General features: G+C 36.8%; 1 protein-coding gene across 1 annotated transcript in view; it reads left to right on the forward strand.

Annotated features, from left to right (window-relative positions):
- NUDCD1 (NudC domain containing 1) overlaps positions 1-26,962 on the forward strand; it is an 89,797-nt gene that overhangs the window by 45,032 nt on the left and 17,803 nt on the right. Inside the window, exons 6-8 of the mRNA XM_043880039.1 lie at positions 107-311; positions 3,907-4,051; positions 8,982-9,107. Of these exons, the coding sequence (XP_043735974.1) occupies positions 107-311; positions 3,907-4,051; positions 8,982-9,107 (476 nt within the window). The remainder of the gene's footprint in view (positions 1-106; positions 312-3,906; positions 4,052-8,981; positions 9,108-26,962) is intronic.

A 26,962-nucleotide genomic window follows, 5' to 3' on the forward strand; every position in this document is an offset into this window, starting at 1 on the left:
ATGCTAGATAGGTGTTCTCTTGTATGTTCTAGTTTCTGATTTTGTATGTTATGTTGTAGTCTCTGTGTTTTTTTTTTATTACATAATACATTTTTCTTTCCCAAAGAACCTCTGTATTACTGGCAACAGACTGAAGATGATTTGACAGTAACAATACAGCTTCCAGAAGACTGCACTAAGGAAGACATTCAAGTACAGTTTTTGCCTGATTCTGTCAACATTGTACTGAAGGGTCAGAGGTTTTTGGAAGGCAATCTCTTTTCATCTATTGATCATGAAAGCAGTACATGGATAATTAAAGAAAATAATAGGTATTTTTTTTTTAGTTTTATTTATATTTGAAATTTTACCCTTTATTATTTTACTTTTTTCTTCTTTTTATCCTTTCTGCAGTGGTTACATCAAGGGGGAATAGGCTCATCGATACTGCCGATTATTTTTCTTAGGATAGATTAACAATGGAGTTACTGTGTCGAAGAGCGCGGCTGTAGTTAAGGTTAAAGACACTCGCTTAGGTGCTATTTGCACTACATTGTCATGCTTTCCATTTCAGCTTTGGATACAACAGAGTGACAATAATAATAAATGGTTGAAAATGACTATTTGAATTTTCACATTTTAAACTTTCTAATGGAAATAATTTTTTTCTACTGACTTTTAATTTGCTAACTAGATAATATATTCCTGTGCTTACTGTTCATTGTTCAGTCGCTCAGTCTTATCCAACTCTTTGCAACCCCACGGACTCCAGCATACCAGGCTTCCCTGTCCTTGGCCATCTCCCAGAGTTTGCTCATACTCACGTCCATTGAATTGGTGATGCCATCCAACCGTCTTATCCTCTGTCATCCTCTTCTCCTGCCTTCTGTCGTTCCCAGCGTCAGGGTCTTTTCTAAGGAGTCAACTCTTCGCTTCAGGTGGCCAAAGTATTGGAGCTTAAGCTTCAGCATGAGTCCTTTCAATGAATATTCAGGACTGATTTCCTTTAGAATTGCCTGGTTGGATCTCCCTGCGGTCCAAGGGACTCTCAAGAGTCTTCTCCAACACCACAGTTCAAAAGCATCAATTCTTCCACGCTCAGCCTTCTTTATGGTCCAACTCTCACATCCATACATTACTACTGGAAAAACCATAGCTTTGACTAGACGGACCTTTGTCTGCAAAGTCATGTCTCTGCTTTTTAATACACTGTCTGGGTTTGTCGTAGCTTTTCTTCCAAGGAGCAAGCATCTTTTAATTTCATGGCTGCAGTCACCATCTGCAGTGATTTTGGAGACCAAGAAAATAAAGTCTGTCACTGTTTCTGTTGTTTCTCCATCTATTTGCTATGAAGTTGGTGGGATCAGATGCCATGATTTTAGTTTTTTGAATGTTGAGTTTTAACACAGCTTTTTCACTCTCCTCTTTCACTTTCATCAAGAGGCTCTTCAGTTCCTCTTCACTTTCTGCCAATAAGGGTAGTGTTATCTGCATATCTGAGGTTATTGATGTTTGTCTTGGCAATCTTGATTCCAGCTTGTGCTTCATCCAGCCTGGCATTTTGCATCATGTACACTGCATTTAAAGTTAAATAAACAGGGGACAATATACATCCTTGTCTTACTCCTTTTCCAGTTTTGAACCAGTCAGTTGTTTTATGCCTGGTTCTGATTGTTGCTTCTTGACCCACAGACAGGTTTCTCAGAAGACAGGTAAGGTGGTCTGGTATTCACATCTCTTTAAGAATTTTCCACAGTTTGTTGTGATCCACACAGTCAAAGGCTTTAGTGTAGTTAGTGAAATGAAGTGAGTCTTGATATGAATCTAAATGCTGAGAGTCTAAGAACTGTATATCTAATTCACAAAGTTTTTTAGGCTTTAAATTGAACAGATATCCTGAAATCATTTTATTAATGGAGATAATAAATTGGTGGAGATAATAAATTAATGGAGATAATAATTTGGTGACTTGGTTATATTTTTTATATATATTGTTTAAAAAACTCTATATCCAAAAGGTTCTTTTAAAAATATTTTATATTTCCATATATTCTATTTAAACATATCTCACTAGTGTGTGCGATTTGAGGATAGCATTTTTAAATTGGCAAACCAGCTGGAACATACTGTTAAATATAAGTCATCAAGCAGTAACTGAGCCAAGATTTAGGAGAAGAACTGGACTATATGCAAAAATAGATTCAACATTTAACACATGAACATAGACCAGTATTGTTTTTCCATGAAATTTGAGGTGCTTAATTACTATTTAATGTTACAAAAGATAATTACAGTGATGTGTGTGTGGTATCATTGGTTTAAAACACATGATATTTTTATATTATTCATCTCATTTTTAATAGTTAATGTTCTAACTTTGAAAGGATTTGCTAACTAATCTGTATTATGTATGGAGCTATGTATTCCTTTTTGCTTGGATGGTAGGATGTGATTCTAGTTTTAAAATGTAGAAATGCATATATGCTAAAAGAGTGACTGAATATGCAAATTTAATGATGGTTCATAAATTCTTTATAAACCAAGACTGTATGAACTTGTTGACTTCTTTAGGTAGCAACTGACTAAGAACAGTATTTATACATTCTGGTCAGTAGGTACAAGTTCTTTAATAGTTATTTACATATATTTTTTCAGAGAGGCAGAATAGTGCAATAGTAAAGAACATGGACTTGGAGCCAGACTGCTTTTCTAGCTTGTGACCTGGGCAAGTTACTTAACTTCTCAGTGCTTGTTTTGTTATTTGTAAAGTGGAGATGCTAATAGTACTTACTTTCTTTGTGGTGAGCCATAAATGAGTTAAAATATGTAAAGTGCTTAAGACAGCACCTAGCATGTGGTAAGCATTAGGTAAGCATAGCTGCTGACATTGTTTTTATCATCATTAATCATCCTCATCTTTTGAGATTAGCTTTCTCCTTAGAAGATAGAACTATATCTGGGCATTATTAATTGCAGTGGTAACTTTTAATGCCAATGATAGAAACTCATTATGTAAGAAAAATATTTTGTATAGTCTCTTTAAATAAAAGTAGTTTTAGAAAATTTTAAAGTGCTGTAGTTAATTCATGAGGTGGTGATAATACCCTTGAAAATAGCTGATAGGTTAACATGTTCTATTTGATAATTATGATAATAGTTGTTATTGTGTTCTTGCAATTGTTTCCTTGCAATTGAGTTCCAGGGCATGGGTTAGTATGACCCATGTGTACCAGAGATGGCACGTGGAAAAGGTTGCTTTGCCGTGGAACAGGTGCTACCACCCTCCTTTTCTCTGTATTACCACAAGATACTGGATTCTCTTTCCTAGTTAGGAGGCACATGGGCAATTCCCTATCCCATGTCCACAGTCTGCCCTGACTCGCCTCTCTCCCCCTTTCCCGCTGTATTAGTCCTTAATCTTAGAGTTCCCTTATGGGTTCTTTTTTTATTGATTTAAGCTGCCTGATCTTTAGTAATCATATTATGACTACTAGTTTGGTGATAGTGAAGGTAATTGTTGGCTCCACACACAGAGAGAGACCTTTAGTTATAGGCCCTTTCCAGTTAACTTTATGTGCCCATCACCCCACCTCCATTCCCCAGTGAAATAACTCATAGGTACATGCTGCTTATGTTTCCATTACTTAAGATTGGTAACAGTCAGCACACCTAAACTGCAGAAGTGCTTTCTGAGGGTGATTTGACTCTTGCCCGTCAGTCCCGTGGTATTTTCTTATTTTTTAAGTCTACCTTGTTTACGCCTGGATTATAGGTTTTCCATCATACTAAAATGAACATGATTTTTGGTAAAACATTCTTGGGACAGCAGACGGATAATTTCTACGGAAGATTCTTCTGTTTGATATTGGTTGTATAGTTTGTGTAGCTGCTTAATGTAACATAACTTTCCTCATTTTACACATCTAGCTTGGAGATTTCCTTGATGAAGAAGAATGAAGGCATGACATGGCCAGAGCTAGTGGTCGGTGATAAACAAGGGGAGTTTATAAGAGACTCAGCTCAGTGTGCTGCAATAGCCGAACGTTTGATGCATCTGACCTCTGATGAACTGGTAAGCGATTGCAATCGTAGTGGGACTTCCCAAGGATTCAGAAGAATGTGGGGATTATACCATGTTTTTCAAACATTATTTTGCTTTTCCTAATGTAAAAGACATTAGGTCTTACTGACTAGTGTTTGAATATCGCTTGAACTTCTAATATTTATTCCCTATTCACTAACTGAATACATATATGTGTGTGGACATGTTGTACATTCAGGGTAGGTGTGCATGCATGTGTATATGTATATGTGTATCTCTTGGTCTCTCAATATATGTAGAGAGAAAGGGAGATATGTAATTGATCCTTGAACAATGCAGGGGTTAGGGGGCCCACCCTGTACACTCAAAAATCTGAGTATAACTTATAGTTGGTCTTCTATATCTGCTGTTCCACATCCTCAGATTCAACCAGTTGCGTATTATGTATTTCTGTAGTGTGTATTTTAAGTTCAGTCGCTCCATCATATCCAGCTCTTTGCAACCCCACGGACTGCAGAACGCCAGGCTTCCCTGTCCTTCACCAGCTCCCAGTGCTTGCTCAAACTCATGTCCATTGAGTCAGTGATGCCATCCAATCATCTCATCCTCTGTCATCCCCTTCTCCTCCTGCGTTGTCTTATAAGTAGACCCTTCCAGTTCAAAGCCATGTTGTTCAGGTGTCAACTGTATCAGCCCACATATCTGTATTCTCCTTAAGAAGAATTGACTGACCAATGCTGACAGGGACAAAATTTTGATTTTATACCCTACTTTGCTAATAATCTATTTGTAATCATTGACATTTTTTTTGGTGATCTTAGAATATCACAAGGGGTGTGTATATATACATACTACATATAACTATGTTTTTGTGTTGAATATGTTCCTCCTCTGATAACATTTAAGATAATGTTAAGAATTTGAACAAATACAGCAGTACACTAGAACTTCAGTTATCTTCATTTACCAGATCTTACATCAGCACATTTAAAATGTCTGACTTATTGCCATCTGGAATTATAGCAATGAGGAGGGTTGTATAAAGAAGTATTTATACTGTAGAGTTAGTTGCATCCTAAGATAGAAAAGAAAGATTAGAATATTGAAAGTAAATGTCTCTGACAAAAGAAAACATGACCAAAATGGAGAAACCATGTTTCACATTTTCCAGCATAATGGAGAATTTCAAGAATCACTGAAATTTTATGTACGACTACAGAACTTTGATTTCATAGCCTTGTTACAAGTCATACAGACTGCATTTCTCTATGCTCATTCATTCAGCAAGTATTTATTGTGATAGTGCTCTGGGGATATAATTATAGAGACAGTAATGGAGGTTTGTTGTGAAATTGTAGATAATTGCTGCTAACTGCCTTTTAAACTTGATTTCAAATGAATGTTGTTAAATGACCAAGTTATTTATGCCTGAATACTAGTGTATTTGTTAGTTTAAAAATAACAGAATTTTGTCATCTCTAACTGAAGGCAGTTTTTGTTTTTCAAATCTTTATACCTTTTCTTGCCTTACTGCATTGATTAGAACCTCTAATCCACAGTAAGATAAAATTACTTTTTTACATACTGCTGGTTTGATTTCCTGGTATTATTGAAGAGCTTTACATCTCTGTGAGGAATATTGGGGTCTATAGTTTTTGTTTTGTTTCTTTACTTTTTGTATGTGGATAATGCTGAGTTCATAAAATGAATAGGGAAGTGTTTCTGTCTTCTGTTTCTGGAAGAGATTGTAGACTTGACATTATATCTTTTTAATGTTCGATGGAAGTTTCCAGTGAAACTGTCTGGAGTTATCTTTTTTTGAAGGTTTTAAACCATAAATTTAAGTTGTTTAGTAGATATTTTGGGCATTTATTTCAATCGACTTTATTTTTCTTCTTTTTTTTCAGTTTCCAGTTTCGTTCATTTCTGTTATGACATTTATTACTTTCTCTTTGCTTGCTTTGGATTTATTTTGCTATTTTTTTGAAGGTGAAAGCTTAGATGATTTTTTTTTTACCTTCCTTTTTTAATGAAAACATTTAATTCTGTACACTTCCTTCTAAATACTACATTAGCTGCATCGTCCAGATTTTCTGCCTGTTTGTTTAATCCCATTAGTGATTGATTTGATTTGTTGCTGGCTTTCAGTTTTTTGCCTGGCTGGTTTATTCTTTGTCTGTTCTTAAACCTAGGGCAGAACTTTTCACATATCTTAGCTTAAAATGTGGAATGTTTACCAGGGTTTCTCCTCCTGTGTAGGCCCTGATTTCTAATATTTGTCTCCAAGTACCTTGACTATTATCAAAATTCAGCCTCTTAGCCTTTTATCCGCTGCTTTCCCTTGTCTTTTTCAGCTCAGCTTGAAATAGCAGATGGCTTGAGGAAACAGCACGGAGTCTTGGGTTTTCTTACTTTCTCTTTTCTCTGTAATCTTGTCTTTTTCAGTACTGGCTTCCTCAATAGTCCTTAGCTTTTAATTTTTGCCCTCTTATTTCTAGTGTTAGTTGCTCCAATTCTTTGGTACCCCATGGACTGTAGCCCACTGAGCTACTCTCTCCATGGAATTTACCAGAGAATACTGGAGTGAGTTGCCATTTCCTGCTCCAGGGGACCTTCCCTTCCCAAGGATCAAACCTGCATTTCCCATATTGCATGCAGATTCTTAGCTAAGCACCTAGGGAAGCCCCATTTGAGTAACTGAAAGGGAAAGGGAGGGAGGGAGAGTACCTTCTGTTCTACTGGATGTACGTATCTTCTTGAGTCACTGTAACAGAATGCGTGCATGCATGCTAAGTCAACTTCAGTCGTGTCCAACTCTTTGCAACTCTATGAACTGTAGCTCGCCAGGCTCTGTCCATGGGATTCTCCGGGCAAGAATACTAAAGTGGTTAGCCATTTCCTTCTCCAGGGATCGAACCCGAGTCTCTTATGTGTCTTGCATTGGCAGGAGGGTACTTGAGCACTATAACCACCTGGAAAGCCCATGGCCCAGCTACTTGCTGGAATTACCTTCTAACCAGCCACTGTAATCATTGTTTTTTTTGATATTTAGAATGGAGCAGACAACCATAGCTAACTGGCTCTATATCTCAGCTGGAAATGGACAGATCTGATAATGTCTGTAACTGAGACATTTAGTTTCAGACCCTTGCGGGTTCTCAAATTCTGAATAACATGACTGTATTTTGGCAAACTAGGTATGTGGATATTTTATCAGTTGCTATAGAATTGTATTTCTGTTACATGCATGTGAATATACAATTTATAACTTGAGTAATCCTTTTTCACTCTTTGAGAGAAAAACATCAAACAGTGATTTTTGCAGACAGTGAAACATACTAAAATCAGTGATTCCATTTATCTCTGCATTTAACTTCTTTTAACTATACCTCTGTGTTTTTGTTTGGGTGGATATTTGTGTGTGTGTTTTAATGTTGATTCTAGAGATTATGGTGTACGTCTTCAACTTATGACCATGTGTCTTCAACTCATATCTTGAGTTCATTTAACTCATATCTTGGGAACTTTATAGTATAATTCTGTTCCTCCATCCTTTTTATTACTTTTGTCATTTTATTTCTACCTTAAATAAACTTTTAATATGTTGTAACTTTAGTCACGTGTCTTTTAAAGAGATTAAAAACTCAGTGTGGAAAAGTCTTGAGTTGATCCAAATATTTGTCATTTCCTCTTTCACACTGTTTATTCAGATTTCCATCTGATGTCATTTTTTTCCAGCTGAAGAATTTTCTTTATCATTTCTTGCATTATATTCTGCTGGATAAATTCTTTCTGCTGGATGATTCTTTTGTTTTTCTGCAGACATACATGTGCAAAATGCATGCTTTCTTCTTTCAAAGCTATTTTTCTTAAATGTGTAAGACACTGTTGACAGGTTTTTTACCTTTCAGAGCTTCAAGCATACTCCATTGTTTTTTGGCTTGTATAGTTTCTAATAAATCAACTGTCATTTGTAACTTTGTTCCTCTATTTGTAGTATGATTTCCTCTTCTGACCACTTTAAAATTTTCTCTTTATTACTTAGAGAATGATTTTATTTTTCTTATTTTCAGCAATTTCATTGTAATGTGACTTACTGTGATTTTTTTTCTTAATGTTTGTTATGCTTGAGATTCTTTGACCTGTAAAATTATGATTTTCATCAAGTTTGAAAAAAAATTGCCATTATTTCTTCAAATTTTTTTCTATTCTTCTTGCATCCTTAAATACTTACATGTTAGACCATTTGATATGGTTCCATAGGCCACTGGGGTTCTTATTTTCTGTGTCTGTTTTTAGTTTTTGTCTCCTCTGTGCTTCATTTTTAGATGGACTCTTTTATCTTTTACTTGGGTTTCCCTGGTGGCTCAGGCAGTAAAGAATCACACCTGTAGTGTGGGAGACCTAGGTTTCATCCCTGGGTTGGGAAGATCTCCTGAAGAAGTGAGTGGCCACCCACTTACTCTTGCCTGGAGAATCCCCATGGACAGAGGATCCTGGCGGGCTACAGTCCATGGGCATAGAATCAGACCCAGCTGATTGACTCAGCACAGCACATATTACTGTTTTAGAGAGACTGTTGCATTTTAAATAGACTCAGACTGACTTGTTGTCTTTTCTTCTGCCATGTCTAATCAGCTGTCAGTACCATCTATTCTGTTTTCCGTTTGAGATGTTGTATTTTTATATCTAGAATTTCAGTTTAGTTCTTTTTTATATCTTCTGTATTTCTCAGTGTTTGTTTTCTTTATATTTCTGAGTATATAGAGCATGTTTATAATAGATGTTTTCATATCTTTTTCTGCTGGTTCTGGCAGTCTACTATTTTTGTGACTATTTTTGTTTAAGTTTTTATTGGTCCTGAGCCTGAAATTTAATATTTCATTATTTCTGTAATCTCAACATCTTTAAATATGAAAACATTAATTCTCTTATTGTTTATTTTCTTTTCTGGTCCAAGAATCCAAATCCAGATAAAGATAAACCTCCTTGTAATGCTCAAGAGTTAGAAGAATGTGATATTTTCTTTGAAGAGAACTTCAGTTTATGCAGATTTGATGGCAATACATTAAAAACTACTCATGTGGTAAGTTCTTGATAATGATATTTATAAAAATTTGTGAATAGAGAGAAGTTATTCAGATGAGATGATAAGTGATTGACTAAATACTATTTTGCAAAGATAGATTGATTGGCATTTACTGTCTGTGAAAAATTTCTTCATTTCCTAAAGTAGCCATCTTTTCACACCATCACCCATAATTAAACAGTGTTGTATGTTTGGTACTATTGCATAGTGATGTCTTTCAGTGGTTTTTTTTCTGTGCAGGTTTTTTATATGTAGTTGTGCCTGCAATATATGACAACTTAATGTCTAACTGTTCCTCTCCTTCACTGTCCTTTTGTAATATTTTTTAGATACTTAACTTTTTTAAAACTAATAGCTGGATATTATGATACTCAAAGGAATTACAGAAAGGAGCATTTCTGGATTATACCTGTGTAGAGAAGTGATGTGGAATGGCATAAGATCAGTGGGTAGAAAAGGTATCATTGAAGTTTGTTTCAAAATTACTTACTCTTAAGATTAATTTCTACATCTGCTGTGGTCTCACCCCATCAACATATAACACAAATAACTTCTGAAAAGCACAGAGATAACATTTTGCTTACCACAGTGTACCTAACACCTGTCAAGGGTTCTGATTCTGATAGGTGCTTAAAAACATTTTTAGACTGATCTGTTGGTGACAATCATAAAAATGGTTTCATTTCCATCTTGGATCTCACGAAATTTGCATGTACTTTTATGTCTCCTGTTCTTTTTCAGTCACTCTTCTAATTGAACAGAGTTCTTGATCATATTATTTTATGTAATCTGGTCACTGATCCAAAGCCCAGATGATCAAAGTTCTTAGGTTTTCTTGGCATTTTGCTTCTTAGATGTTTTTTAGTTCTGACATAATCCCATAGATAACTCCCTTAATTATGAGTAAAGAAGAGCCATTACACACTCTTACTGCCTTGGGTTAGATTTTAGAAAATTATTCTAAGTACTACTGATGAAAAACTCTTGAACCTTGACCAACTGTACACTATTTATTCTTAAAGAATCTGGCCTTTCTTCCTAAACTTATAGTCCTAGGAGCTATAACTTTTAGATACTGTTTCCTGCCTAACTTTTATAGAGAAGGCACCTGATCTTAGATGTCATAAAACGTTACTGTTTTAGCTTAGCTTCTCTGAGAATTTTACTTCATCGTAGTATAGTAGTACTAAGTAGTATTGATCAGTAGTTTAATCTTGGTCACTGAGAGGCATCTAGTTAATGATACTGCTCGCTATTTTGTTTGTTTAACATACTATAAGTTAAAACCAAGGACTAATAGAAGGGGACTGAAATAAAACCTTTATTACTGACAGATTAGGGTACAAATGCCCTGTCTGCTGACTAAATCCTAGAATTTAGCAAATAGCACCTAACCTTAGTCACAGGCAGTGCCAAACCAGATCTGGCTGACTCTGGTGGGGCTCTGGAAGCATCTTATTCTCTGAGGCCTCTAGCTACCTAGAGGAAAAAGTTGATAGAGCAGAGAAGAATATACTTGGAATTTTCTTCTTACATTTACCACCCAAATGTCACTTCACTCCTTAAGGATTTATAGAAGGTGAAGTGTTATAGCTGTGGACCTTCTCAGTGTCATAGAAATATACATCAGGAGTGGGAAAGAAGTAAAATACATAATAAACAGGGATAATCCTTCTAACTTTGAAAAAAAAATTTGGATCTGTAGAACTGTATTTCATCTTTTTATTTTGCTGATCTGTTAGGCTATAGTAGGTGAGGTTTACATGAGATCAAAGATAGAGCCAGTATTAGGAACTAGATCTGTGGACTTTCCAAATGTTTCACCATAATTTTCCCTAAATATCAGGATCATAAATTATAATTTCAAGATTCTAAACCACTACAGTCTGAATAAAATGTGTTCCCATAGAGCATGAATGATACTTATTATAAGCAGGTCCTATCTTTGGAAAGTTAAGAAATATATAAACAATCCCTCATTACATGAGTTTATAGGGACAATATTTAATTAAGTATTGCAGCATTTTTTACATACTTTAAATATTTAATCAGAGTTCAGTGTTAATATCTCATTTAAGTATAATAATGTATTCTTCTGCTCCTTTGTTATAAATTAATTGACCAGATATAGATGGGTTTATTTCTGGGCTGTCTGTTTTATTCCATTGATCTATGCATCTGTTTTTTTTTTTTTTTTTTTTATGCATCTGTTTTTATGCCAGTATTTTACTGTTTTGATTATTATAGTTTTGCATTATAGTTTGAAGTCAAGGAGCATGATGCTTCCAGCTTTGTTCTCTTTCTCAGGATTGCTTTAGCTGTTTGGGGTTTTTGTGGTTTCATACAAATTTTAGGATTGTTTTCTTTTTGTGAAAAATTCCATTGGAATTTTAGAGAGATTGCATTGAATCTGTAGATTGCTTTGGGTAGTATGGACATATTAACATTATTAATTCTTACAGTCCATGAGCACATTTATTTATGTTTTCAGTTTGTTTCATCATGTCTTACAGTTTTCAGTGTACTAGACTTTCACCTCCCTGATTAAATGTATTCCTGGGTATTTTTTTCTGTTGGATACAATTGTAAATAGGGTTATATTCTTAATTTCTCTTTCTGATAGTTCATTATTAGTGTATAGAAATGTAACAGATACCTGTATATTTTTGTATCATGCAACGTTACTGAATTTGTGTATTAGTTCTGACAGTTTTTTGGTGAAATCTGTAGTGTTTTGTAGATACAATATCATATCCTATCTGTAAAGTGACAGTTTTACTTCTTTTCAGTTTGGATGTCTTTTCTTTTTCTTGCCTAATTGCTCTTCTAAGACTTTCAATGTTTAATAGAAGTGGCAAGAATGGCTATCTTTGTTCTTGATCTTAGAACAAATCTTTCAACTTTTTACCATTGAGTATGATGTTAAATGGGGGCTTGTCATGGATGGCTTTTATTATGTTAGGGTAAGTTTCTTCTTGAGGGTTTTTAAATAAACACACAAGGGGTGTATTTCAGTGAACCCTTCACTAAAGGGACGCTGACTTTTGTCAAGTGCTTTCTGCGTCTGTCGAGATGATGGTATGATTTTTATCCTTCATTTTGTTAACATAGTATGTGATTGCATTTATTGATCTGCAGCTACTCAACCATCATTGTGGCCCTGGAATAATTAATCACTTCATGTTGTATCATCCTTGTAATGTATATTGAATTTGACTTGCTAGGCTTTTCTTGGTTTTTTCATCTGTGTTCATCAGGGATATTGGTCTGTAGATTTCCTGTTTTGTGGTGTTATTGTCTGGTTTTGGTATCAAGGTAATGCTGAGCTAGCAAAATTAGTTAGGATGTGTCCCCTACCCTTCCCCCTCCCCAAAAAGAGTTTGAAAAGAACTAATATTAATTCTTCTTTAGATGTTCAGTAGAATTCACCAGTGAAGCTACCTGGTCCTGGACTTTTGTTTGTTGAGAGATTTTGGTTACTCCTTGCTAGTAATTGGCCTGTTCAGATTTTCTGTTTCTTCATGATTCAGTTTTGGTGAGTTAGTTCATTTCCTCTAGGTTGTCCAATTTGTTAGCATATAATTGTTCATAGCAGTTTCTTATACTTTGTTGAATGTCTGTGGTATGAGTTGTAATGTCTCCTTCATTTCTGATTTCATTTCTCTTTTTCTTGGCATATCTACCTGAAGCATTTTTAATTTTGTGTATTTTTTTCAAGAAATCCATTCTTAGTTTTATTGATCTTTTCATTGTCTTTTAAGTCTCTTATTTCATTTATTTTTACTTGGATTTTTTTGTTTTTTTCCTTCCTTCTACTAACTTTGAACTTGGTTAATTTTTAGTTCCTTGAGATGTATGTACAAGTTAGGTTATTTGAGATCATTCTTATTATAGGCAGTTATTACAATGAATTTCCCTCTCAGAACTGCTTTTGCTGTGTTCCATAAATTTTGGTGTATTGAATTCACATTGAATTTAATCTCCACATATTTGTAAATGTTTGAGTTTTCTTCTTATAGTTGATATCAAGTTTTTTGTGGTCACAAAAGATCCTGATACTATTTAGTTTTGTTAAATTTATTAATTCTTGTTTTTTAGCCTAACATGATCTATCCTGTAGGATGTGCTATGCATGCTTGAAAAGGGTGTTTATTCTGTTGCCTTTGGGTGGAATGTTCTGTTTATATCTTTTAAGGCCATATGATTTAATATATCTTTTAAGGCCAATAGTTCCTTATTAATTTTCTATCTGGATAATATGTGCATTGGTGAAGGTGGCTTATCGAAGTCCCCTATTATTATTGTATTGCTGTCTCTTTCTCATTTTAGGTCTGTTAATGTTTGCCTTATATAGACAGGTGTGCTCCTAAGTTTGGTTCATAAATATGTACAAATTTTTGTTGGATTGACCCTTTTACTATTATATAGTGACCTTCATTGTGCCTTATTGTAGTCTTTGTGTTAAAGTGTATTTTGTCTGACATAATTGAGCTACCTCCACTTTGTTTTGGTTTGCCTGGAATATCTTTTTCCATCTCTTTACTTTTAGTCTTCGTGTTTCCTTATATGCAGTGAGTCTCTTATAGGCAGCATATAAATGGTTCAGGTTTTTTAGTTCATTCATCCAGTCTTTTGATTGATGGTTTTATTTTAATCAATTTACATTTAAAGTAATTATTAAGAATGTATTTTCTGTTTTGAAGTTGCTCTTTTCCTTTCTTCTTCCGTTGATTACTTCTTTTGTGATTTAATTTTTTTCTCCAGTAGTATATTTAGATTCCTTTATCTTCTTTATATTTACTTGAGGTTTTTGCTTTGTTGTTACCATGAAGCTTACATAAAACAACTTACGTTTATAACACTCTATTTTAAGTTTATAACAACTTAAGTTTGAACAGTTCTAAAGCTCTACAACCCCTACCCCATGTTTTGTTTCTGATTTCACAATTTACATCTTTTTATCTTGTTTGTGTGTTAGTTGCTTAGTCATGTCTGACTTTTTGCGACCCCATGGACTGTAGCCTGCCAGGCTCCTCCATCCTTGGGATTTTCCAGGCAAGAATACTGGAGTGGATTGCCATTTCCTTCTCCTGGGGATCTTCCCAACCCAAGGACTGAACCTGGGCCGCCTGCATTGCAGGCAGACTCCTTACAGTCTGAGCCACCAGGGAAGCCCATTTATCTTGTTTATCCCTCAGTAAATTGTTATATCTTTGTTTTTACTACTTTTGTCATCCTGTCTTTATAAATTAACCCACAACCTTTACAACCTAGATGATTCAGAATTTTACTATATTCTGTACATTTGCCAGTGAGATATATACTTTTATGGTTTTCTTTTTACTAATTAGCTCCATTTTGTTTCAGCTTAAAGAAGTTTCATTGACATATCTTAGGCCTGTCAATTGGTGATGTACTATTTCAGTTTTTGCCTGTCTGGAAAATTCTTTCTCCTCGCATTCTGAATGACAACTTTGCCAGGTAGAGTACTCTTGGCTGGAAGATTTTTCCTTTCAGCACTTTGAAAGTATTGTGCTACTTCCTTCTGGCCTCCATAGTTTCTGCTGAAAAAATCTGCTCATAGTCTTATGGGGTTCCCTTGTATGTAAAAAGTTTTTTTCTTGCTCCACCTCTTTAGCTTTTGATGCATTAATTACAAGGTGTCTTGTGGGTCTGACTTTGGGGTCTTCATATTTGGAACTCTGTGGGCTTCCTGGGTCTGATTATCTGTTTCCTTACCCAAATAATGGAAAATTTCCACCATTCTATCTTCAAATAAGTTTTCTGTCACTTTTTCTCTCTCTTCTCCTTCTGGGGTTCCATAATGTAAAAGTTAGTCTGCTTGATGTTGTCCGTTAAGCTGTCTTCACTTTTTTCATTCTTTTTCCTTTTTGCTGCTCTGATTGATTGAGTTGAACTATCCTAAGTTTGACCTCAGTGATCCTTTTGTGTCTTTTTATCTTCAGTTTATTCAGTTACTGCATTCTTCAGCTCTGTGACTTTTATTTGACACTTTCTTTGATCTTCTAAAGCTTTATTGAAGTTCTCACTTCATTCGCTCCTACTTCTCTCAGTCTCGGTGGGCATCTTTATGACCATTATTTTGAATTCTTTATCAGTTAAATCACTTATTGCTGTATCATTAAGGTCTCTTTCTGAGGTTTTATCTTGTTTTTCCCTTTGAAGCATATTCCTCTGTTTCTTCATTTTCCTTGACTTGCTGTGTTGGTTTTTGTCCATTAAATAAAATAGCCACCTCTTCCAGTTAAAGAAGTGGTCTTGTAAAGGAGATGAAGCTTAATTGTTCCACTGTGCCCCTAGTTCTTTGTTGCCTCTCAAACTTTGTGATTGTCCAGGCATCTTATTTTGGCTTTCAGTAGTTGAGGGTGTGCCAAGACCTATTAGCGTCCCAAAATGGAGGATCTCAGTCAGCACCTGAATTCAGTCTGATTGGAAGCCAGACCCTCAGACATCACCTTTTAAAGTATGCAAATATGTACAGTCCTGTGGACTGTAAACATAAGTCCCGCTGTCCACCAGAACCAGATGATCTAGAGGTGTACCCTGAGCAACAGGCACAAAAAATTGGGGCACCAGATGAGTATACAAGCTCCTTTCCTAGAAATACCCGTGACTTAGAGTAAGGCAGAGGGAATGTGCAAAGATGGCAACCACTGGCCTCAGCCTCCAAAAAGCAACTCAGTAATCTTTTATATACATCACACCAGAAGCCTATCATTACTCTGAAGCTCTAGGACAGGCAAAGAGTCCTTTTTCACAGAAAGACTGGGAGTGTATCTTGCCATCTGCATTAAGCCCTGATAGTGGTAGCCAACTAGGAACTGTCTCTAATTGCTATAGTCCCACAGTACCAGGAACACAAGTCTCACTGACTACCAGACCCAGGCCAACAGTGAGCATCCCCTGGGCAGCAGCCACAAAAACCAGGGTACTAGATGGGAAAGCAGGGACACCAGATGTGTGTACAAGGTTCTCTCTGGGAGATACTGGTGCTTTGAGGAGATGCAGAGGGAGAGTGCAGGAGATAGTGCTTACTGGCCTCTGTCCCTAAAGTGTATTTCAGTAGGCTCCTAGATGGGTATTGAATTAAAAGCTTGCCCCTCCTTCATGGGAGGAGGTGTGAGTTCAGTATCCTTTTTCATTGCTATCTTGAACCAGTATCTCAGTTGAGTTAAACTCGAGGCCAAAGTTTTTTTGTATAATGACAAGCATTTTGATTTTTCTATTATGTCACTTTTTATGAATATAGGCCAAGATTCAGTGAAATAAAAATGCATAAATGTTGATGTTGGGAATAAGTGGACTGATAATAACTGGAACATCTCCAACAAATAATACTCAGTCCATCTTTTCAAAAACAGATTTGGTAGGTCAGTGTATTGTGTGCAAGTCAAGGTCTAGCTGGTTAAATGTAGCTTGTACAAAAATAGTGTCTTGTTATACCCAGGAGGTACCACTTGGCTTGTCACTGGGCAAAGGAATGAAGGAGGCTCTATTATTGTGGCTATTCAGTAGTACATCCATTTTAGGCTTCAAATACTTGGGTAATTTGTACTCTTTTCTGCAGTGTTTATTTCAAGTTTCTCTTCATTTGTTGTGACTTTGGACAATTTGAAATTCCCTACACATGGAAAGGTCAGTGTATGTCCTAATTTTAGAGAAGAAAAAGCACTAAAACAGAAAGGTCATGACTCTGTATTGTAAATGACAGGTTTCCCAAAATACAAATTCCCTCAATGAAATGTAAATCAGGGTTAGAGTATGGCATTTGGAAAATAAAATGTTAAATGAATATATGTAGCAACATAATAAAAGAGAAATATTAAATTTCAGAACTGAAGAAGAAAAGTAATGAGATGTGATCACTGGGGTGTAAAGCTCAAGTCAGAATTTTAGATATAGTTGAAAATGAATTATTTTTGCTTTTTTCCAAAATATTAACCACTAGCCACATAGCTTTCAAGCAGTTGAAATGTGGCTGGTTTGAGATGTACTGTAAGTGTGAAGTATACAACCAGATTTTGAAACTTAGCGTGAAAAAAGAATATGAGATATGTTCTTAATAATGATTTTTTATATGAATGTTCATGTTGAAATGATAATTGATTAGTTAAGTAAAATGCATTTATTAAAATTAATATATCCCATTTCTCTTTTTAATATGACTACTAGAAAACATAAAATTTTGTAAGTACCTTGCATTTTATTACTGACAGACAACACTGATCTATAGAGATCAAATTAAATACAGCCTTTTGTTCAATCAAAAGGTGACAGGATGTTTTTAAAAAAAGTAAACTACAGTGAATTTTGCAGATCATGTGGTGTTTGTCATTCACTGCTTAAAACCTGAGAATGAAACAGCTGAAAAGAATATTTGTAACTCATAAGTCATTGAGACAGCAAGCAGAGGAACAGGAAATAGTTCATTTAGATTAATATCATTAAGAAAAATAGTAGAAATTGCATGTATTCTGTATACTGATTCTTTCAAAAAGATATTAAGAATAGGATCAGAGTTTATAGAGAAAGGAAATACATTTAGAAAGTATCTAAATCAGTGGTTCTCCAGCTTTCAAGCTCCTTGGGGTACTGAATTTATAATTTATTTGATTACATCAAATTTGACTATAGTAGCAATGAAGCTGTGTAATAATTCCCCTGCTTTTATGATCAGAGTAGATGTATATCTCTGTTACAGTGTCTGAAAATGGGAGGAGACATTTCCTACTGCTAGTTGTTACTAGAGGATGGACCTGAATCTGACCACTAGATTGATGAAGAGGTGTTCTCTTCTGGAAGAGTTAGCAACCACCAGAGCACCATTTAAGCAGCTGACTATGAATCAGCTTCTTCCCTGGAAGCAGTCTGCACCCCTGTCCCCAGTTCTTGCTAATTACCAGGCAGTAAAGTAGGGGACTATTCATTGCCTGATTTACTGTTCAGTTTGATCTGCATGTTTGTTACTAGTCCCCACAGACTTCACTCAGATTGTATAAATTGAACCATCAGTTCAGTTCAGTCACTCAGTCGTGTCCGACTCTTTGCGACCCCATGAATCACAGCACGCCAGGCCTCCCTGTCCATCACCAACTCCCAGAGTTTACTCAAACTCATGTCCATCGAGTCGGTGATGCCATCCAGCCATCTCATCCTCTGTCATCCCCTTCTCCTGCCCCCAACCCCTCCCAGCATCAGGGTCTTTTCCAACGAGTCAACTCTTCCCATGAGGTGGCCAAAGTACTGGAGTTTCAGCTGCAGCATCAGTCTTTCCAATGAACACCCAGGATCTCCGTTAGGATGGACGGACTGGTTGGATCTCCTTGCTGTCCAAGGGACTCTCAAGAGTCTTCTCCAACACCACAGTTCAAAAGCATCAATTTTTCGGCACTCAGCTTTCTTCACAGTCCAACTCTCACATCCATACATGACCACCAGAAAAACCATAGCCTTGACTAGATGAACCTTTGTTGGCAAAGTAATGTTTCTGCTTTTTAATATGCTGTCTAGGTTGGTCATAACTTTCCTTGCAAGCAGTAAGCATCTTTTAATTTCATGGCTGCAATCACTATCTGCAGTGGTAATGGTAAACTACTCAATCTTTCTTCCTAGGACCAAGAATAAGATAAAGGATTGTGCTCTCATCATTGAAATTAAACATTGCATCTGATGTCCTACTTAGCACATTAAGACAAGAAAAAGAATTCTATCTTTATTCAGTCATTATCCTGTACATGAATATACTTACTTATCTACCAAAAAGCACTAGAAAAAGAGAATTTATAAAAGTTACAATATAAAGTCAATGAACTTTACTTCTGTGTAAAAGACAAAACATATTGGGAATCTAAAAAAGTATACTTTAATTACAGTAGCTTCCATAATATGAAATAATGGTATTAAACTGAACACTAAAAACTTCAAAATATCGCCATGAAACAAGAAGACAAACCTAAGTAAATGGAGACATACAATGTCCATGAATGACAAAACATTATTAAGGTATCAATTCTCAAGTTGGCCTACAAATTAAATGCAATTCCAATAAAAATCCGAGCAAATATTTCTGTGCAAATTGAAAAGTGACTGTAAAGTTTTTTCAAAAACAAAACCAATTTAGGAAAATAAAAACAAAGGTCAAGACTAGAACTATCTGACAGCAAGACTACTACAAAGCTTTAGAAATCAAGCCAGTATAGCACTCTCTAAACAAGGGATCAGCAAACTTTTCCTTAAAGGGTCAGATAGTAAATACTTCAGGGCTAAGGGCCATATGGTCTCTTTTAAAACCACTCAACTGTTTATATAGTATATAAGCAGCCACAGACAATACACAAATAAATGACTATAGTTTTTATTCCAACAAAACTCTTACCAATCAGGTGGGGACAGGTAACCAGTAGGTTACTTATCCTGTTCTAGATACAAACCATTTGCCACAGACATGTATTACAAATCTCTCTTCCTCACTGCACATTTCCTTCTATACTCTCATAATGTTATCTTTTGATAAACAGATATTCTGAATTTTGATCCAGCTGAACACATATTTTTTAATACTACCGCATAATTGCACTCATCTCACATACTAGTAAAGTAATGCTCAAAATTCTCCAAGTCAGGCTTCAGCAATACGTGAACCATAAACTTCCAGATATTCAAGCTGGTTTTAAAAAAGGCAGAGGAACCAGAGATCAAATTACCAATATCCACTGGATCATCGAAAAAGCAAGAGAGTTCCAGAAAAACATCTGTTTCTGCTTTATTGACTACGCCAAAGCCTTCGACTGTGTAGATCACAATAAACTGTGGAAAATTCTGAAGGAGATGGAAATACCAGACCACCTGACCTGCCTCTTGAGAAACCTGTATGCAGGTCAGGAAGCAACAGTTAGAACTGGACATGGAACAACAGACGGGTTCCGGACAGGAAAAGGAGTACGTCAAGGCTGTATATTGTCACCCTGCCTATTTAACTTATGTGCAGAGTACATCATGAAAAACGCTGGGCTGGAAGAAGCACAAGCTGGAATCAAGATTGCCAGGAGAAATATCAATAACCTCAGATATGCAGATGACACCACCCTTATGGCAGAAAGTGAAAAGGAACTAAAAAGCCTCTTGATGAAAGTGAAAGATTAGAGTGAAGAAGTTGGTTTAACACTCAACATTCAGAAAACTAAGATCATGGCATCTGGTCCCATCACTTCATGGGAAATAGATGGGGAGACAGTGGAAACTGTGTCAGACTTTATTTTGGGGGGCTCCAAAATCACTGCAGATAGTGATTGCAGCCATGAAATTAAAAGATGCTTACTGCTTGCAAGGAAAGTTATGACCAACCTAGACAGCATATTAAAAAGCAGAAACATTACTTTGCCAACAAAGGTTCATCTAGTCAAGGCTATGGTTTTTCTGGTGGTCATGTATGGATGTGAGAGTTGGACTGTGAAGAAAGCTGAGTGCCGAAAAATTGATGCTTTTGAACTGTGGTGTTGGAGAAGACTCTTGAGAGTCCCTTGGACAGCAAGGAGATCCAACCAGTCCGTCCATCCTAAAAGAGATCAGTCCTGGGTGTTCATTGGAAGGACTGATGCTGAAGCTGAAACTCCAGTACTTTGGCCACCTCATGGGAAGAGTTGACTCATTGGAAAAGACCCTGATGCTGGGAGGGGTTGGGGTCAGGAGGAGAAGGGGACGACAGAGGATGAGATGCTGGATGGCATCACCAACTCGATGGACATGAGTTTGAGTAAACTCTGGGAGTTGGTGATGGACAGGGAGGCCTGGCGTGCTGTGATTCATGGGGTCGCAAAGAGTCGGACACGACTGAGCGACTGAACTGAACTAGATGAGGGGTGTTTTTTTGTAATTATTATCAGAGTTGATGTATAATGTTGTAAATTAGTTTCAAGTGTACAGCAGAGTGATTCAGTTACACATATACATATATCCTTTTTCAGATTTGTATTCCATTTAGATTATTAGGGAATATTGAGTAGAGTTCTCTGTGCAATACAGTAGGTCCTTGGAGGTTATCTATTTTAAATATAGTAGTATGTATTTGTCAAAACCAAGCTCCCAAATTCTTCTACCTCCCCCACCTGTCCCTTTTGGTAACTATAGTTTGTTTGCTGAACCTATAAGTGTTTTGTGCTTTCTAAGTAAGTTCATTTGTGTCATTTTTTAAGATTTCACATAGAAGTGATATATTGTTTTTCTCTGTCTTCACTTAGTATGATAATCTCCATCCATGTTGCTGCAAATGGCATTATTTCATCTTCTTAGTGGAATATTCCATTGTATATATGTACCACATTTTCTTTATCCATTCGTCTGTTCATGGACATTTAGGTCCTTCCATGTCTTGGCTATTGTAAACAACGCTGCAGTGAACATCAGAGTGCATGCATCCTTTCTAACCATGGGTTTCTCTGGATATTTGCCCAGGAGTAGGACTGCTGGATCATATGGTACCTGTTTTTAGTTTTTAAGGAATCCCCATACTGTTCATCATAGTGGCTGTACCAGTTTACATTCCCACCCACAATGTAGGAGAGCTCCCTTTTCTCCATACCTTCTCCAACATTTATTATTTGTAGATTTTTAATGAAGACCATTCTGACTGGTGTGAGGTGATACCTCATTGTTGTTTTGATTTGCACTTCTCTAATAATTAGTGATGTTGAGCTTCTTTTCATGTGCCTCTTAGCCATTTCTGTGTCTTCTTTTCTCTCTCTCTCTCCTTTGAATGCACAGCTTGCAGGATCTTAGTTCCCTGACCACAGATTGAACTTGGGCCCCTGGGAGTGGGAGTGCTGAGTCCTAACCACTGTACTGCCAGGAAATTCCCTGTATGTCTTCTTTGGATTAATGTCTGTTTAGATCTTCTGCCCATTTTTTGATTGGGTTGTTTGTTTTTTTGCTATTGAACTGCCTGAGCTATTTGTAAATTTTGGAGATTAAGCCCTTGTTGGTTGCATTGTTTGCAAATATATTCTCCCATCCTGTGAGCTGTCCTTTCATTTTGTTTATAGTTTCCTTTGCCATGCAAAAGTTTTTGAGTTTAATTAGGTCCCCTTTGTTTATTTTTGTTTTCCGTTTCTTATTTATTTTAAAATAATATTTATTATTTTACTTTCAATTACTCTAAGAGACGGATTGAAAAAGATTGCTGCAATTTATGTCCAAGTGTTCTGCCTATGTTTCCCTCTGAGTTTTATAGTATGTGGTCTTGTATTTTGGTCTTTAATCCATTTTGAATTTATTCTTGTATATGGTGTTAAAAAATGTTCTAGTTGCATTCTTTTACATTTAGATGTCCAGTTTTCCCAGCACCACTTATAAGAGACTGTGTTTTCTCCACTGTATATTCTTGTCTCCTTTGAAGTGAAAGTCACTCAATTGTGTCTGACTCTTTGTGACCCCATGGACCCCAATTCTCTATCCATGGGGTTCTCCAGGCAAGAATAATGGAGTGGATTGCCATTTCCTTCTCCAGAGGATCTTCCTGACCCAGGCATTGAACCGGGTCTCCTGCATTGCAGGCAAATTCTTTATTGTCTGAGCTACCAGGAAAGCCCAAAAGTCTCCTGAGACCTCTTCCTTCCCTGCTGTTTTTTGAGGCCCAAGAAGATCGTGCTGTTTTCTGTGTTAATACATTATGTGTGCTGTGTAAGGTATAGTGTGGGCGAGGCAGAAAAGGAAAGACAACCTCAACAGAAGTAGGTTACCTTTATTCAGGCAAAGAGGGGCGACAGTCGGCCTAACGACCAGGCTGAGCCCCGAGAGGAATCAGGGAGGCTTCGTACTTATAGGGAGGTTTGTGGAAGCGATAAGGGAAATGTTAATAAGGCTGGATGTTTTGAGTATTCTTTTGTTGAGATGACATGTGTAGTTGGGCAGGGGGTGATAAGTCTTCTGGGCATGTGTAGGGGATGGGCAGTTTCCGGAGAGGGGGCGATAAGTCTTCTGGGCAGGTGTAGGGGTTGGAAGGTTTCTGGACAGGGGTTGATAAATCCCAGATAGATGCAACCAGCCTGGAGCACCAGGGTGGAACTAAAGTTCTGTTTTGTTTTCTCCGAAGTTAGATGATTCAGCAAGGGGCCTTTGAGACTGTTGTTCTCTTTTCTAGGCCCAAAAGACTCCTTCATGCTGTGCTTAGTCACTCAGTCATGTCTGACTCTTTGGGGCCCCATGGGTAGCCCACCAGGCTTCTCTGTCCATGGGGGATTCTCCAGGCAAGAATACTGAAATGGTTTGCTATGCCCTCCTCCAGGGGATCTTCCTGACCCAGGGATCGAACCCAGGTCTCCTGCATTGCAGGCAGATTCTTTGCCGTCTGAGCCATCAGGGAAGCCCATGAATACTGGAGCAGGTAGCCTATCCCTTCTCCAGGGAATCTTCTCAACCCAGGGATTGAACCCTCCTCTCCTGAATTGGCTGACAGATTCTTTACCACTGAGCAACCTGGAAAAATCTTGTCTCCGTTGTAGGTTAACTGACCATAGGTGCATGGGTTATTTCTAGGCTTTCTCTCCTGCTCCATTGATCTGTATTTCTGTTCTCACACTGGTACAACACTATTTTGATGACTGTAGCTTGCAGGATGGCCCAATCCCTCCAGCTCCATTTTTCTCAAGGTAGCTGTGGCTGCTCAGGGTCTTTTGTGACTTCATACAGATTTTAAGACTTTTTTTTGCTCTAGCTCTATGAAAAATAACATTGGTAATTTGGTAGGATTGCATTGAATCTGTGCATTGCTTTGGGTCATTGCTTATGGTCATTTTGGCAATATTGATTCTTTCAATTCAAGAACATTGATATATCTTTCCATCTACTTGTGTCATCTTTGATTTCTTTCATCAGCATCTTACAGTTTTGGAGTATAGGTTTTCTGTCTCCTGAGGTAGGTATTCCTAGTGTTTTATTCTTTATGATGCAGTGGTAAATGGGGTTGGTACTTTAATTTCTCTTTCTGATCCTTCTTTGTTAGTGTATAGAAATGCAACTAATCTTTATTAATTTTGTATCATGTAACTTAACATTCATGGATGAGCTTTAGCACTTTTCTGGTAGCATCTTTAGGATCTTCTATGTATAGTATCATGTCATCTGCAAACAGTGACAGTTTTACTACTACTTCACCATTTTGGATTCCTTTTATTTCTTTTTCTTCTCTGATTGCAATGGCTAGGACTTCCAAAACTGTTGAATAAAAGGAGAGAGAGTGGACATCCTTGCCTTGGTCCTGATCTTAGAGGAAATTCTTTCAACTTTTCACCATTGAGCATGATGTTAGCTGTAGGATTGTCATTTATGGCCTTTATTATGTTGAGGCATGTTCCCTTTATGCCCACTTTTTGGAGAGTTTTTATCATAAAGTGTTGAATTTTGTTAAAAGCTTTTTCTGGATCTATGGAGATGATCATATGGTTCTTATTCTTCAGTTTGTTACTGTGGTGTATCACACTGATTGAGTTGTGGTTATTGAAGAATCCTTGCATTCCTGGAATAACGTGCATTGGATTGTGTATTATCCTGTTAATGTGTTGTTTCTAATTGTGGCCTTTTCTTTTCCATTTGGAGAAGGTCCTTCAGCAGTTGTTGCAAAACTGGTCTCCCGGTGCTTTAATTACCTTTTTGAAGATCTTGCTAAGTATAGTCACATTCTGAGGTGCTGAGGGTTGAAACTTCAACATATGAATCTAGGAGGGGATACAACTCAGCCCATAAGAGTATCCGTCACTTAGATTTCAGTAATTATTAACATTTTGGCACATTTTTTCTGTTTCTCCTTTTTTTTTTCTTTAAACATTCAGGAGTAAGTTGACAACACCATGCCCTTTTACCCCAGTGCCTCACATATATACTAAAAACATTTTCTTACAGAGCCGCAATACAATACAATTCAGGAAATTTGACGTTGATATACATTAATACTTTTATCTCATATAGAGTTCATATTCAGATTTTAACAATTGCTCAAGTAACATACTTTACAGCAATCCCCCCAGCCCCCCCCCCCCCCCCCCCATGATTCAGGATCCAGTCACATGTATCATATTGCATCGAGCTGTGGTGTTTCTGTAGTCTCTCTCAGTTTGGAACATCCAATTAGGCAGCCTTATGACATTGACTTTGTTTTCTACTTTTTACACTATTTCCGTTACTTCCTCGAGGTCAGATTCTGAGTTTGCATTTTTTCCAGGAACCTTATATAAATGATGTTTCACATTAGGAGGTACTTGGTTGATATTTACTGTTTTTCTCCTATTGTGGCATTAAATATGATTACATGGTGTCCACCAGGTTTCCCTATTTTAATAATCTTCCCATTTGAATTAGTAAGTACTTTCTATGAATGTTAAAGTAGTCTTTGGAAAGGACTTAGATTTTGTCATGTCCCTGTTTTTTTCCTCTCTATACTGGCTTCCAATCTTGTCACATTTAGAAAAATGTCTAGGATCCTCACTGTATTTGATATATTCTAAATTGAGTGATCAGTGTACACATATAACATGAATATATCTGAGGCAAAAATTTCACAAAACAGTAGTACCATTATTGTGTGTTCTCAGTCCCTCAGGCATATCCAACTCTTTGTGACCCCATGGACTGTAGCCCATCAGGCTCCTCTGTCCATGGAATTTTCCAGGCAAGAATGCTGGACAGGGTTGCCATTTCCTACTCCAGGTGGTCTTCAAACCCAGGGATGGAACCATGCAAATCCCTGACGTCTCCTGCATTGGCAGGCAAATTCTTTACTACTGTGCCACCTGGGAAGCCCAGTGTAACATTGTAGTCACTCAGTCGTGTCTGAGTCTCTGTGACCCCACGGACTGTAGCACACCAGCTGCCTCTATCCATGGAATTTTATGAATAAAAGTACTGGAGTGGGTTGCCATTTTCTAATCCAGGGGCTCTTCCTGACCCACGGATTGAACCCTCATCTCCTGCATTGGCAGGTGGATTCTTTACCACTAGCACCACCTGGGATACCCTATTCGTATTGTACAAGACATTTTTCAGTACTCTATTCCATACTATTTTTAATGAAGTAAAATAGAAAATTGTCTTCTTGGTCTAACTAAATTGATTTTGGTACCAGTATTGAGACCATAGTTAAAAGTCATTGCTCTCCAATACTGACTGTCTCTCATTTTTTACCATTTTTTCCCCTAGCTTTCTTTTATTAAGCCATACTGGCCTTAAAGTCAAGATTTTATAAAACTTTTTGGTAGTTTTCAGACATTGATTTTACACATACCACACATGTACAACTTTCCAACACAACTGACCAAGCAGAATACACGTTATCAGCTTTTTAACCTCAATCTCTTAACCACTTGAGTTTGAGGATTCTTCCCCCATAAGGTGGGAATTCCTATGTAGTGAAGGTTAAATAGGATTAAATAATTTGCTATGAAAAAGTATTTATTGATCTCTGCCCAGTGAGAAATCAGTAAATCTTAAAATCTTTGTACAGAGATCCTAAAACCTTTGTAATTTCCTAAGTAGTAAGAGCACTAGGTTTTTGGTCTTTGATCCTGGTTTCTAACATTGCTCTTAATTCCCTTGAAATTTCCTGGGTGATAGGAATGGCTTTTACTCCAATGAGGCAGTACTTGGTGGGTTCCTAGATAGTTTCACGATGGGAGCTGGTCAGCAGAAAGACCACACCAAGATCTGAAGACTGGAACTTTCAGCAGTAGCCTTCTCCTAACCTCCAGGAAGGAGAGAGAGATTGGAGACTGAGTTAATGATTAATCATGCTTATGTGATGAAATGTTTGTAAAAATCCCAAAAGGACAGAGCTTGTAACACTTCTG

This window comes from Cervus elaphus, chromosome 21 (assembly GCF_910594005.1).
Source record: "Cervus elaphus chromosome 21, mCerEla1.1, whole genome shotgun sequence".
Lineage (NCBI taxonomy): Eukaryota > Metazoa > Chordata > Mammalia > Artiodactyla > Cervidae > Cervus > Cervus elaphus.